Raw genomic sequence first — 15,915 nt, forward strand, 5'->3', positions numbered from 1 at the left:
ACAAGTATCGGTATCGGGACAATACTAATACAGTAAACAATCAAAAGGGCATTGCCTGACCATGGATCACATCAAGGACCTGCAACATGACTGAGGAACACGTTCCACTTCGAATCATATTTATCCAACTGATTATTCATCTTAAAGGATAACCTCTCCAAAGCAGCCACAATACCAAGCTGAGTGAACCATACATGTGCTGGAGGCAAATCCTCAGACCTCCATTCCTTAACAATGATTTTCCTGCCCACCATTAACGCTGTATGAATCCAGTCAGCTAGAGGTGCGGGGAGGTGTTTTAATGGCGATGGATCACCCAGAATAAAGAGAGCAGGTATGTAAGGAATATCCTGGTTTGTGATTTGCATTATATTCTCATGAATAGCACACCATAGCGTCTGTACCCTAGGGCACTCCCACAATACATGAATAAGTGTACCGGGGTCCTCATCACACCTCCAGCAAACCGGACTATCTCTGAGCTTAGCCTTGAACAATCTTGTCGGAGTCCAGTAGACTCTATTCATTATTTTAAATTGAACTAATCTGGTTCTAAGTTCACGGGACATCTTCTTTGAGTTCTGTAGAATCATCTTCCATTCACTGTCAGTAAAGGATTGATTTAAATCAACCTCCCAAATCCTCTTTACGCTTGAGGGCTGACCTTGGTGTGCTATCATAATTGAATAATATGTTGATGCCTCATGTCCAGTTCCAAATATAGCTAACACCGTTTTCAAAAGGTCAAACTCTGTCGGCATATTGGGGTGAGCTCCTACATTTGTCAATAGTAAATGCCGAATTTGAAGATATTTCCAGAAGTGATTACGTGGAAGACCATATTGATCAGTAAGTTCTGTGAAACTTTTAAATGTATCTCCCTCATACAGATCCTTCAGAGCCAGAATACCTCTTTCTACACATAAATTCCAAATAAATGGCCTTCTATCAATATGGAGTTTGGGATTCAGCCAAATACTGGAAGATGGGTTACGGTATAAATTTCGAATGTTCTTTTGTGAATATCATAATCGTGTTTGCAACAGGGTTTATTTTCCTAAAATATCCCAAACCCAATGCCCCTAGACCGGCGTAGACCGCATCCCTCCCTGTAGGTCTCTATAGGTCCAACACAAACTGCATGATACCCGACGGTATTGCTGTGTTCACACGCACAGATGCAAAGCTACAGTCTACCATTCATTCTCAATGGAAGCCAGCGACATGAAGATGCATCCAACGTTTGTAGCTGCTGCAAAAGCTACAACAGCTACAAATACACTGTGTAGCTTTGCATCTTTGTATCTTTTGCATCTTCCTGCACCTTTCTAAACTAAATGTGTTGTATATTTATGGAACATAGCCTACTGTGAAGTTGTTCACAAAAAGTTCACCAAACTTTGCTACTAGGCTACAATGAAAACATGCACATGTACATGATACTCTTTTATGTTTGCTCTTTTTTTTGCACTCAATATTCTATCTCTTTGTTGTCTCCACCAGGCCGAAGGCATGGGGAGAGAGTATGTTACACCAGGCCGAAGGCATGGGGAGAGAGTATGTTACACCAGGCCGAAGGCATGGGGAGAGAGTATGTTTTGCACTCCGTACGTCCGTGTGTCCGTCCGTCCTTCCGTCTGTGAACAGCTAATCTCCGGCACCGTTAACCCGGTCGATGCCATATTTTGCACTCACACTCCCTGGATGCCAACGATGAACCTCTGCCCCAAAATTTCCAGAACGGCCTGTTATAGCGCCACCAGGAGGCCGCTTTGTGCAAAACAAGTTTTTGGACAGTACACCTACAGATTTTGTCCAAACATCACGCAAATTGGTACACAGTCTCTCTAGAGCCATTCAACGAAACGGGTCTTTCAGATTTCTCAGACTCCATCCTGATTGGCTAAGATTGGCTTCCAAAGTTCGCAGGAGTGCTCAGTTTCAAACAAAATGCTGCAAATCATGAACACATTGTGTGATTTCCGTGAAATTGTGCACGCACATTCCCACTAGGCCGAGGAAGAAATGCCAAATGAACATTTTCAACTCAGCCTCATGGTGGCGCCATAACTGGCCGAAGTGTTTTTACCTCTAACTGCACGGATCTGTGGATAACTTTGTATGCCAACTCCCTAGAGGCCAAGGAAAAACCTTTGCCTGGACTTTTTCACATCTGCTCTTTATAGCGCCACCAGGAGGCCGACATATGTAAAACATATTTTCTAATATTACTCCTTCAGATTTTATCCAAATGTCACGCAAATCGGTACACATGCTCTTCATAGTCATGTGATCAAGACGGGTTTGTTTGATTTCTCATAATCCACCCTCATTGGCTACGATTGGCTTCTAAACTTTTCAGGAGTAGCCCGCTTTGTACCCGTTTTGTACAAATCGCCACAACTACTCAACGCAGCGTCCGATTGTGGTGAAACTGTGCATGCATATTCCCACTAGGCTTTGGAAGAAATGCCACTTGACAGTTTTCAAATCAGCCTCATGGTGGCGCTACAACAGGCCAAGCCACACACACACACACACACACACACACACACACACACACACACACACACACACACACACACACACACACACACACACACACACACACACACACACACACACACACACACGTTTATATTGCTCCTAAACATTTTGCCAAACATCACACACACACTCCTATCCTCCTGGTGGAGACCTGTGCCCAGAAGGGCACTTTTTCTAGTTTGCTGTGTTTTTCTGTGATTGCTGTTTTGACATTAAATTATATATTTTCTGCTATAAGAGCTGTTCAAATGATCGGGATGCTACAGTATATGAACTACTCTTGCTTAGCCATATTGAACGGGTCGAGTAAAAACCAACAGACTGTATGCAAGGCGGGTCATCATGGGTGACTTACGGCCTCCTCCACTTGTCTCTTGTAGGCCTTTATCTTGTTCTGCAGCCTCTCCACCAGCTCCTGCATGCGCTGCTGGTTCTTCTGGTCCTCCTCGGACTGGAACAGCAGCTCCTGCATGCGCTGCTGGTTCTTCTGGTCCTCCTCGGACTGGAACAGCAGCTCCTTCAGGCGCTGCTCGTTCTTGCGAAGGGTCTTCACCGTCTCGGCGTGGCGCTTCTGCTCCGAGTCCAACTCCAACTCCAGCTCCTTCACCTGTGCAGAGTATGCTGGTTATAGTGTGTGCGTGCGTGCGATGTTGTGTAGCCTATACTCTATTGTTGAGAGCTTGTAGATCAGCTATTTTAAAATGTTTTCGACATATGACTAAAAGCTAATGTAATATCATGATCTGATCGAAATAGTCCATAAAAAAAAACATTGACACGTAAGGCCTATAGTATCTATATACCTTCCCCTCCAGTTTCTGGATGATCTTCTTGCCCCCCTTCAGAGCCATCTGTTCGGCCTCATCCAGCCTGCTGCTCATGTCTTTGATTTGGGCCTCCAGGCCTTTCTTCACCGTCTCCAAGTGGAGCGTGTGCTCCTGTTCCAGACGCAGCTCCTCTGCCACACGCGCCGACTACCAGAGAGAGAGAGAGAGAGAGAGAGAGAGAGAGAGAGAGAGAGATCACTGCATTATGTGCTGCAGCATGTCATTCATCATTCATTCAACGTGTGATCATCATAATGGATGGTCCAACATTTTAAACATAACTGTTCAAAATCAGAACTTGCTTCCTTGACTTCCTTATTGACATCCCATTGTACCGCCTCCAGCATCGACACTGGCTACAGATCAGAGGCAGGAACGCGACGCACAGCTAGCCAACCTGGCGCTGGAGGCGGTACAATGGGATGTCAATAAGGAAGTCAAGGAAGGAAGGAAGAGAGAATTTCAGAGCTGCCAAAACGGTCTAACAAAGTACTAATACTTAACGGCTTCTGCTCCGTTCGCTGAGGTTTCCGTTGTCTCCGTTGTCTCCTATTGCCGATATATGCTTCTTTAGAGACATATAACCATCACAGCAAGGACATATGCGAGGCCAAGTCCGTCTGTATTCCAGAATCGCCATTTTGCGGGCGTCAACTGAGAAGGGACCCTCCGGAAGGTAAACATCCAAATGTTTAACCTTTATGGGGGTCCCGAGAGGGGCTACCCTAAGATGGACCCCACCTGGAAAGAGGAAACAAGGGAGGCCAAAAACAACCTGGCGGAGAACTGTGACCTCAGAACTGAAGATGGCAAATCTGACATGGGGCGATGCACAACATGCTGCACAGGATAGGACCAGATGGAAGCAGATAGTCGCAGCCTTATGTTCCACCGGGAACCAAGAGGATTAAGTAAGTAATTAGGCTGCGGAAGTATTCACACTACTTTCGGATTTATTGGGGAACGGAGGAGGAGGTGATCAAGCTCCACAACATTGGTACTCCCTTACGGAGCTGTGTGTGGGTGGGTCTGAGCACGAAAACAGCATGGTAGTTTTTCACCACCTGTGCGCAACCTAACACACACACACACGCACATATTAACTGTAGGCCTATATATGATGACTCCGGGTGTGCCAGTACAGTACAGTGACAGTACAGTACAGTAGAAGGTACAGTACAGGGACCCCCACAAGGTAACTCTGTCATTTCTCAACCGTTTCGGACATGGGCCGGCTCGCCGGAATCGGCGGGCCGATTCTTGCGGGTCTGGACTCTGATTGTTCCGGGGACCCTCCCCGGGGACCCCAACATGGTAACTCTCTCATTTCTCTACCGTTTCGGACTTGGGCCGGCTCGCCAGAACCGGGCCGGCACCCTGGGCGTGGTCCTGTGGGTCTGGAATTTCCAGTGACCCCCCGGGGACCCCAACACGGAGTTGCACCACTCACTTCACACAGGTGTGATTTTTTCCTCTCGAGGGGTGCATGGGAGCCCCTCCAGCAGGGAGTGGTTTCACCGACCAGGCTAGGGAGCCCCGCTCAGTTCAGCGAAAAATGACCGCGGGGCATGGGTTGCCAGGTTTCCTTTTATAAGTAAAAAAAATAAGAATAATAATAATTTAAAAAAATGAAATAAAATAATAAAATATATCGGTATCGGCCCGATGAATTCATAAAAAAAAAATCGGTGATCAGTATCGGCCCCCAAAAACGTCAGTGGAAAATGACTGTGAACCGCGGGTTGCCAGGTTTTTTTTTATAAGTAAGAAAAAAATACAAAGAAAAGAAAATACAATAAAAATAATAAAACATATCGGTATCGGCCGATTAATTAATACAAAATCGGTGATCAGTATCGGCCCCCAAAAACGTGATCGGAGCACCTCTACCAATAAGGACCCACCAACAGCAACAATTTAGAACAATTTAGGCATTTAGCAGACGCTCTTAATCCAGAGCGATTTACATTAAAGGACCACTTCACCACTTTTCAACTTCTCTTCCTATAATTGGTCCTAACTAATGTTCATGATAAAATACCACCATTTTTTTCTACTCAGTCTGTGTCTCATAGGAGGGCTGTGGGCAGTTCAGAAACCCGTCCACCAGTGACATCATCGATGGTGAATCCAAGCTAATAGAAACGGCAGGCATTCTTTTCCTGAAAAGTTGCAATGCAAAAGTTGAAGCCATCGTTCTCACGATAATACAAATCTAAATATATTTTAAAACAAATCTTGTTTAAAAAAAGATCTGCCTAATGATGATGTCACTGGTGGACGGGTGTCCGAACTGCCCAAAGCCCTTCTATGAGACACAGACTGAGTAGGAAACATTAGTGAGGATCAATTATATGAAGAGATGTTGAAAAGTGGTCCTTTAAGCAAGAACAAAAAGCATGGGAATACATCACATATATAAAAAGCATTTATCAAGAAACATGCGTAAGCTAAGAACGTAGCTAGAACATATCTATATAATGACACTGAACATATAAACTATACATATATACTATGAAGTGCTATGACTACATACAATGCAATTATTGTGCTGTCTACATAACATGCTATAAGTCTGTATCAAATGCTATCTAAGTCTAAAAAGTGCTGTCTAAGGGGGTAGGGTAAGTGCTATGGGCCATGGTGGAGTCTGAAAAGGTGGGTTTTCAGACTAAGTTGTCCATTAAGGGTTTACCATGAGTTTAAAAAAACAAGAGCAGGAGAATGGAGGCCTCTATTGATAGGATTGATTGAATAGTTTATTAGACATAAATGTAAAAACAGCAACAGAGTTCAGTCAAACACTTATTCCAAAAGGGATAGCACAAAAAAGTCCTTGTGGTCTTGTTTCCATTTAGGCCCTATGCAATCAATTCATAGACATAAAGAATAACAAATCACACTTGTGGTAAGGTATTATCATCATACATCATCATACATCACATTCCATGCTCAGCCAATCAAATCATAAAAAATGTAATTCCGGCCAATCACTTTTGGCGTCATCACTTTTCTGCCCTCACTTTTTCTCCTCTATGTACATCAGCCAATCAAATCATCGCTATGGGATGATGATCAGCCAATCAAATCATCATGGTTGTGTTCACACAAAGACAAAGCCCCATAGGAGGGGCTAGCGCCACTCAACAAAATTCAATATCATCAATAACAAAAACATATCATTACATGAAAAAACTAGAACTGCACGCTGTCGAGTGCCAACTTGCCTACTAGTGCGCAAGCAGAGCGCGCAAGTACTACCGACCGCTACGAACTTATCACTGCGCAAAAAGCATGGAATACGGATGTGTATATTACAGGAAGCTCCCGTTAAACTTTCCAACAAACTCCGGTAAACTCCCGAATTGTACCATCACACCTGTATATTACCGTATATTACTGTATATGCTGCTAAACTTGAGGTTTACGGGCAAATCTAGTGCCCATAATTGCCCCTTAATTCCTCTTTTCATCAGCCCCTCTGTAAAATATTGAAATTAAATACTAAAACAACGAATAAACCTTTAAAGAAATCTGACATTAATATAAAATACAATTATTTTGTTTAAAACAGTTTAAAAATTTTTTTAGAGTGTATACACTGTGTATATATATAATCCATAATATTGTCCTTGTCTATCGACCTCCCTACAAACATACGGCTGTTTAATTCGATCCTCCCAGCAAGCTCATTTATAGTGGAAACTTTCTTTTTTTACCCCGTGGTGTGAATGCAATGGTGTCTTAGCAAGTGACCCGAGTTATTTCAACTTTGATCACACCGTTTACAGTGGACATCTTTTTTTTTGACCTGTGAGAACTGTGGACACGAACGTGTCTCTTCAGATTACTTGAATCATTGAAACTCCTGTTACAATGTTTACATTGAAAAGGTTTTTCTCCTGTGTGGACATGAAGGTGTCTCTTCAGGGAACCTGTCTCACTGAAACTATTGCTACAATGTTTACATTGGAAAGATTTTTCTCCTGTGTGGACACCCTGGTGCTTCTTCAGGTTACCTGACTGACTGATAAGTGCATTGAGTGTCGCGCCTTGTTAATATTCCATTCAGCCAAGACCGGTACATGCATCTGCTTCTGCTAAAACTCTGATGATTGTGTGTAAAAAACAAATGATCCGTTTGGTTAATGCACGCACGCTGAGGAGAAGAGACTCTTTTTTTCTCTCTCTCACCCTCTACTGCAGCGCGCATCTCTCTCTGTCTGTCTGTGTCTCTGTCTCTTTCTCTCTCTCGCTCTTTAATCATATAAAATGGTAATTGGTCAATACGTTATATTTACAGTGAAAAGGTTTTTCTCCAGTGTGGACACGAAGGTGTGTCTTCAAATTACTTAAATCACTGAAATTCTTGCTACAATGTTTACATTGGAAAGGTTTTTCTCCAGTGTGGACACGAAGGTGTGTCTTCAAATTACTTAAATCACTGAAATTCTTGCTACAATGTTTACATTGGAAAGGTTTTTCTCCAGTGTGGATACGCTGGTGTTTCTTCAGGTCACCTGTCTGACTGAAACTCTTGTCACAATGTTTACATTGGAAAGGTTTTTTTCCAGTGTGGACACTCTGGTGTGTTTTCAGGGAAGATGATGCAGAAAAACTCTTGTTACAATGTTTACATTGAAAAGGTTTTTCTCCTGTGTGGACACGAAGGTGTCTCTTCAGGGAACTTGAATCACTGAAACTATTGCTACAATGTTTACATTGGAAAGATTTTTCTCCTGTGTGGACACGAAGGTGTCTCTTCAAATTACTTAAAACACTGAAACTCTTGTCACAATGCTTACATTGGAAAGGTTTTTCTCCAGTGTGGACACGAAGGTGTGTCTTCAATTTATTTGAATTACTGAAACTCTTGTCACAATGCTTACATTGGAAAGGTTTTTCTCTAGTATGGACACACTGGTGCTTCTTCCGTGCCGTCCAATTCTTGTCACGGCGTTCGTCATCATCGTCCTCACTGGTGTCCTCCCAATCATCACTGTCTTCAGTGACTTCAGTGTCAGATTCAGGTTCAACTTCAACTTCAGAGCAGTGGGAAGATATGTCTTCATCATCATCATCATCATCATCATCATCTTCTTCTTCTTCTTCTTCACCTTTCACTTCTAGCATTGTCAACATTGACCCAGCAGGTTCCTCTGGTCTTTGAAGTAGCTCTTCCTGTTCCTCTTTAAGCTCCTCCTGTTTCTCTTTAATTTGTGGAGGCTCTGGTTCCTCCTGGAGCAGACTAGAGCGACTCTCCTGTTCAGGGGAAGCCTCCTCTTTACACACAACCATGTGCAGGATGTCTAGGAGCAGAAACATAACATGATGGTCAACACTGTTCCTAAAATGTAAATCCATTCTTCTTCCATGTTCCATGTACAAAAGGGGCTAACCTACCAAGATAAGATTGACTAAACCGTTATTAACTACAGGTTACTACAGTTCTGAAAGTTTTAGCAAGATTTTAGCAAAATACAAAAACAATCATGTTAAGTAATATATTTACTTTAACAGCAAAATTAATAATGATGTTACAGCAAATATTTCATTTGAATCATGAAATTCTGAAACAATTTAAATTAAAACTGCAAGCAGCGATGCAAGTTACAGGCAAATATCAGAAAATCAGAAATGGGAGCAGAGCTAAGTAACTCTACTGAATGACTCAAATGGGTCCAATGAGGTGACTCATGACTCTGTACGACAAACTGTTCAAAGGTTATGGCAAATGATAGAAACTATAACATATTGACCAATCAGAAGAGGGGGCGGGGCAAGTTTCACCAATGAAAGACAAGGACTCTGAACCAAGTCCAATGACACCCCTCACGAGTCTGTATGAAAAATCACTGAAAAGTTATAGGACAAAATAGGAACTATCAAATATCGACCAATCAGAAGAAGGGCCCATTCTTCTGAAGTGGTAGACGGCAGACGGCATGTCATTTTAGTTGACGGGAGCAGGACGGAACAGGACGGCACGGCAGCCAGAACCTGCGACGGTAACGGTAGACGGCATCAATGTTAAAATATAAACTTTTTACCGTTCCGTGCCGTCCAGCAGGTTTTGCTGTTTGCCGTCTACCGCTTGCCTGATTCCATGTGAATGCAGCATAAGTTACACCAATGAAGGTCAAGGACTCAAAACCAAGTCCGATGACACCAACCACCATGACAAACCAACAGCAACTGGTAATCCACACATGTTGCATGCGGGTGCTTCTGTAAACTTCTCTCTGTGCATGCTGCATCGTTTGCACGCCTGTGTGTGCGTGTGTGTGTGTGTGTTGTGTGTCATTTTACAGTACGCCGTCGCCAACGTCATTCACCGTTGGAAGGACATGTATAGAGCAGCAGCTCCGCCGTGTGCATACTATCTATGGATCCGTCGTGCTTACTCCCCCCCCCCCCCCCACACACACACCAGCGACAGTCACAAAGTTTGTCTCAACTCTCAAACAAGCCAACACACCTCGCTTTGTCCACTGTCCACGCTGTTTTCATCCAACCAACAACTCCACATGTCAAAAGGTGTACCAACAGTAACCAGCTGCGCACGCTTTAGTCTTGATTGTGTGTGTGTGTGTGTGTGTGTGTGTGTGTGTGTGTGTGTGTGTGTGTGTGTGTGTGACTGTGTGTGTGTGTGCGTTTATCGCTCTCTCCCTAAAATGGAACTACAAGGAATGCCAACTACGCCTCATATTATTCATGCATTTTGGCTATGTGCAATCATCCACAATAAATACATGCATGTTTCACTTCAATCATGGAGCTACAACAGAGGCAGATCAGTACAGTACAGTATATCAGTACAGTACTTCACAGTATGGTACAGTACGCTACAGCAGGGGGAGGCAACCTTATACAACCTTAGGCACGGGTGGCAACATTGCCACAGGGGAGGATGATCACTGGCACACTGGCATAAGTGTGAGACAGACACGTTTGATCTTTTACATTTTCTCTTTGACGCAATTGGTCAGATCTACTGTCAGTCAAAGGTCTCAAGCATTGAATGTCACTGTACCAAAGCCCACCCATATTGCATACCGTGTCCCGATTGGCCACACCAGTTCTCTGGTGTAGGAAATGGGCGTACAATTGAGCATCTCCAGACCGTAATCCGCCGGCAGGCAATTGTTTTTTGCCAACGGCTGATTCAGTCTGGCTTATTAGCCAGGCTACTGCCACTCAGGTGTGGAATGCCCTCAAAACAAACAAATCACTGGCTTCCTTTAAAACCGCTCTGAAAAATCACCTATCAATGTCAGCGGGTCAAAAGGAGAGAAGATGACTGCCCAACCTCCCTATACCCCCCATCCCTATACCCCCCCTCCCCCTAACCCTCCCATCCCAGTGATTTATTTGTATTTAGATTTGTTGGTACTTCCACCTGTACGTAGTGAATGAATGCATGGGACCCGAATGGAAACAAGACCGTCTTTTTCCGGTGCTATCCTTTTGGATCAATGTGCTAGTATTTTTCCACACCTGATAGAAATTGCGTTGCACATATTGGTAAAGTTTCAGTTTTGTAAAGAGTAAGAAAGTGCAGACACTAAGCTTGCAAATACTTGTTTGAAAGTTGTTAACAGTTAGTCCGCCATTGCCGTTGATCTACGGCAAAAATAAATGTTTTTTTTTATGACCAAGTTTTTATTAATCATTTTTCATTTTATAAATGCCCCCATCCCCCACCCACCCACAAGGTTCCAATTAATAAATGTTGCTCCACGGCATTGCCGTTGATCTAGAGCAATTGCTCTTTTATATTGCTTTTGATTGATCAAGTCATAATGCTACTCACGTTAGCATCTGGTTGCTAGCTGTTGTCAATAACACTGGATCGCGCCATCTTGATCGTCGTGCCCATAAACACCCATTATATCTGTTTCTTTCAATCGCCTGTATCTACTACGGCTGCTATTATTGTCCAGTGAAAATAAGACATTGTGGCAGCACTACAGAACAGAAAATATTAAAGGAAGGAAAAGCACATGAAACTTACCGAGGTGTGGGTGGTCTTCTGCTTCCTGTTTAATAGAAACGTCTTCAGGTTCCTGTTTAATAGAAACATATTCTGCTTCCTGTTTAATAGAAACGTCTTCAGCTTCCTGTTTAATAGAAACGTCTTCAGCTTCCTGTTTAATAGAAACGTCTTCAGCTTCCTGTTTAATAGAAACGTCTTCAGCTTCCTGTTTAATAGAAACGTCTTCTGCTTCCTGTTTAATAGAAACGTCTTCAGGTTCCTGTTGAATAGAAACGTCCCTGGCTGAGTCTGGAGAGGTCATCTTCACCTGGGAGTGATGCATCATGGGTATCGTAGTTCTTATGAGTCTGGAGAGTTCATCTTCACCTGCAGTCTGGACTCCGGTCTGAAATCAAGTGAATAAGGAAGGACTTTAATAACTGGAGACCTATAGTCTGTGGAGTGGGAAATTTGTTATAGACGTAGTTTTTATTGGCCTAAAATATTGCCTATATACTCACATAATACTACATACTCACACTTGTGGACTGCCTGTCTGTATTGAGCGATTTCTTTTATAGGGGTTTATGTGACCTATATACGGCAAAAATGTCAAAATGTCATCATGCTTTAAGTAGCATGTGACGTGTCAAACTAGGGGGTTTTCATGATACTGAATCCATTCCAAGCATTAGTTTTGCACAAAAAAACACTCCTTGGGCTACAAACCTGGAAGAAATCACACTTAACTTACGTTTACACAAGGAACAATGGTGTAAAGTGAATAAGGTGAATAAATGAAAGTAACCAATCTTTTTTTAATGTTCTGCCTCAGTTCAAGCAGCAGGGAGCGTATAGTACAACCATTTATGTGAGCGTAAATTGTAACAAGTAGGGATGGGAGATTATATTTGATCACATAGCCAGCCTGTATTTGACCTCGGTGAGGAGAGTGATCTAAGTAGCTCCTATATTCTATATTCAAACTTTATTAGCAGACTCAGGTCCATAGAGATACATACACACAGGGTTAACATACAAGAAATAAAATCATAAAAGAATGTAAACCAAATACACAATATATAACTTTAACCACAGGCAGAACATACAGGCATTTTAGCCAGTGTACCCTTAAACTTGATGTATAACGTGAACAGCTCACTGAAGGGTTGAATAGAAGAAGAGGGGAGCGCTGCCGTGGTCCTTTGTTTGTTGAACTGAATACAGGTGCTCGTTGGCGAGGTTAAATAATAAGATAAAAGAAGAGGATCCAAGGCACTCTGTTCCAGTGAGGTGAAAAAAAGCCTTTTTTATTGGAGTTAAGGCATGGCAAAGAACATTACAAAAAGGACCAACGCGTTAAAGTGGGTGACAATAATTATCACACGGAAAGATGGAATTACCTACCTAGGTTCCACCCTGGAGGTAAATCTTTCCTGTGAGAAAATGGCTACCAACATAATCAGAAAAGTCAACCAAAGAACAAGATTCCTATACAGGATCTCCTCACTGGTCAACAAAAACACCTTGAAGACCCTAAGGAGCACTCGTAGGCTTGTGCAAGGTTTCTTTGACTATGCATGCCTCTTGGTACCACAAGCACCTTAAAACAAGGCTCCAGACTTCCCAAAACAAACTGGTCAGGCTACTATTTGGCCTCACTCCCAGAACCCACCTCACCCCTGCTCATTTTCATAGGCTGCCGCTGGAATGGCTTATAGGTCAGGGGTGGGCAACATTGATGATGGAGAGGGCCATTATATTTCCACACTCACTCCAGAGGGCCATATTGCATATTACTGTCGTAGCAAAAATAGCCAATCAGCTATTTTTGCTATTATTTGAATTGAAATCCCGAGTTATTTTTTGCTATTTTTCAACAGGAATTCTGAAAAGTAACATTCAGTCTATCAAATGCCTTTAGGTTGTACGTTGTATGTTAACTTTATAAACTAAATACAAATACATTGGACATAAAAAGGACAAAAACATTAAGCTACTAAATAGACTGAAGTAGGGCCAAATTAAAGCGGCTCATATGTTTGCAAATCAATAATATATCAGTATTTTGATGCATGGGTTTTTGTATTTTGACCTGTGCATTCGTCTCTCTCTCTCTGCAATAGTACACAACACACTGATGTAACGTTATGGTTACATTAATAATAGTGATTATGCAACAATGTATATATATTGTACCGACGTCCGTATGATGAGCTGGAATCGAACCCTGTTCTCCAACTCAGCAGAGCAGGCAGGCAACAAGCCACGTAGCCAAGAGAGCTAGACTCCCTTTGGAGGAGCTTACAATATCATTATAGTGCTGCTAGAATTAACTACTGCTTAATGTTTAAGATCACATTATTCCCTGATGAAGGCTTCACCGCCGAAACGTTGGATTAATTTTTGTCTTACCTGCTGTCCTAATAAAATATTGGCACTCTGGCTATTGGCGTGTGCGGCCACCTTCTTGTTTTTTCAAGATTTCCTCTAAGATCACATTATAACAAACAAGCAGATATGAGAGAAATACTCGTCATGTTGTTCCATGAATCAGTTCATCTACCTGCTGTGTTTCAGGGTTGAGCTGCTTAACGACGAGACCGTTTTCAAACGAAACCTTTTACTTTTCTTTGTATATTAATTAAAGTGTCAACAAACACTCACACCAACACTCATAGGGTTGTGCACATGCGCAGTCTAGCGCTGCTGCTGCTGGAAGCGTGCACGGTGCACGTACCATAGACGGGCACTAGGGGGAGCCATGGTACAGTGTAATACAGTGGAACAGCTATGTACTGTGATCTCATCAAAGTCTAACTTCACTAAATCATTTTAAATATAAACTTATAGAAACCATTTGATGAATCAAATCTAACAGTACAAAATGTCTTACACCCACACACATCACACATACATTTTTTTCTTTTCCTACCAATATGTATTTTTACCTTTTCATTTATACTGTCTGTTTCCATTGTTGTATTATTTATGTTGCTAATTATTTACTTTGATGTTTTATGATTTATTTGTACAATCCTGAAATGAGTGTCCTTGTTCTGTTCTGACAGATCCTTCCCCATCCATCCTTCCTCTGCAATGTCTCCCTTTTGACTGATGGGCAGTCTGGTGTCGGGTAGACAGGTAGACAATAGACATGTTTGCACACCTGTCATTTGACAGCGAGAGGCAGGAGTTCCAAGTTTGCATCGCTGTGTTCATGGCCAGGGCACAGTTATCTCATTCCCTTATGCTTGTAGAGCAGCCAGTAAGGTATGTTAAATATTGTTTGCATGTTATTTGGACTGTATTTTCTTTATGATTATGTGCTCACTGCTGTATTATGTTTATGCGATGTTCTAAGCATTTGTGTATTTTTGTGTTGTTTACCAGTTCGATGTTGGATTGAGTGCTTCTCAATAAATCCAGCAGTAGCTATGCAGAACAACAGAGTCATTTTTGGAGCCGAGCTATGAGGGAATGATAGCGGTCTTGCGCCTATCAAATAATCAAATCAATTGCACGCTGCTGTGCGTAATGAGAACGCTCAACCACCGACATTCCCCGAATCCCTGCTGTTCACAGTCACCACAGCCAGTTTGAGGAGGAAAGGAACAATGTACTAATATAATTGTAAGTAATAAAAGTGGAACTGCAGCACGTTCATGGAGGTGGACGGACGTTCAGTGACATCATGTGCGTCATACCGGACCTCCAATTTGAGGTCCGGACATATCTTCCACTCACTCGAGCCATTGAGTTATAATTGTACTTCCGGCAGTCTTTCGGGTGCTTCAAAACGCCACTGAGCAACTTCCATCGAAATGAATAGCTGGCATGGGGGGCAGGGCTAACGCTCCGGTTCGGTCTCTATCCTTGTATTACTCTATGGACTAGTCTCTGTCTGTATGTATGTCTGTCTCTGGGGCTGGGTAACCCAAAATTACACCGGGACTTTAACGCGTTAATTGAGATTAATTAACTACAGAAAAATTAACGCGTTAAAAAAATTAACGCATTTAATCGCACCCTTTTTTTCCACCGCGGAACGTTTCTCACTGGGTGCGTGCAGCGTTTCTAGTAGTACTGAATAGGCTGCGGCACGCGAGCAGCAGCAGTTGTTTACTCTACACTACAGGCTACAGCTCCGTCAAAAAGCCCAAACCCAAATGAATCGAATGAAGAAGCCGCTTATATCGCTTTTGCTCCATGGATGGGACATTTAGATGTAAAAGCTATCGGATGTACGCGTGGATAGCGGCATGGCTGTGTGCAATGTCAGAGGGAAATGATCCATTTATGACCAACGTTAGCTTATATGCTAGGCTTGCTAGCTGCTTCAGTTTAACATGTCTCACAGACCACCGGAGACGCGCGGTGATTTCACCGCTGTCAAGCTGTCCTCGATGCGAAACATACTGAAGTAGCAAGCGTGGGTCAGCCCCAACCTCATGTGAAATGTTTCCCCCATAATAAAGTTGTTTTTATTTGTTCTCATGCCCCGCCATGTAAAGCACATTTGAGTATTCATATACACACTGCTGCTCTTGTTTATCTGTTGGGATA

The 15,915-nt window shown here is 42.7% G+C and overlaps 1 protein-coding gene across 1 annotated transcript; it reads right to left on the minus strand.

The window, feature by feature from the left end:
- Positions 1-6,138: 6,138 nt before the first annotated feature.
- Positions 6,139-14,025, minus strand: LOC306925311 (uncharacterized protein). The gene is made up of 3 exons (XM_079504069.1): positions 13,916-14,025; positions 11,389-11,755; positions 6,139-8,683 (listed from the first exon to the last, which is right to left on the minus strand). Exons 2-3 carry the CDS (start codon positions 11,693-11,695, stop codon positions 7,638-7,640), a joined length of 1,353 nt encoding a protein of 450 aa, XP_079360195.1. The 5' UTR covers positions 11,696-11,755; positions 13,916-14,025; the 3' UTR covers positions 6,139-7,637.
- Between the last annotated feature and the right edge of the window lie 1,890 nt (positions 14,026-15,915).

The sequence above is a fragment of the Electrona antarctica genome, assembly GCF_951216825.1.
Source record: "Electrona antarctica genome assembly, chromosome: 6".
Taxonomy (NCBI): Eukaryota; Metazoa; Chordata; class Actinopteri; order Myctophiformes; family Myctophidae; genus Electrona; species Electrona antarctica.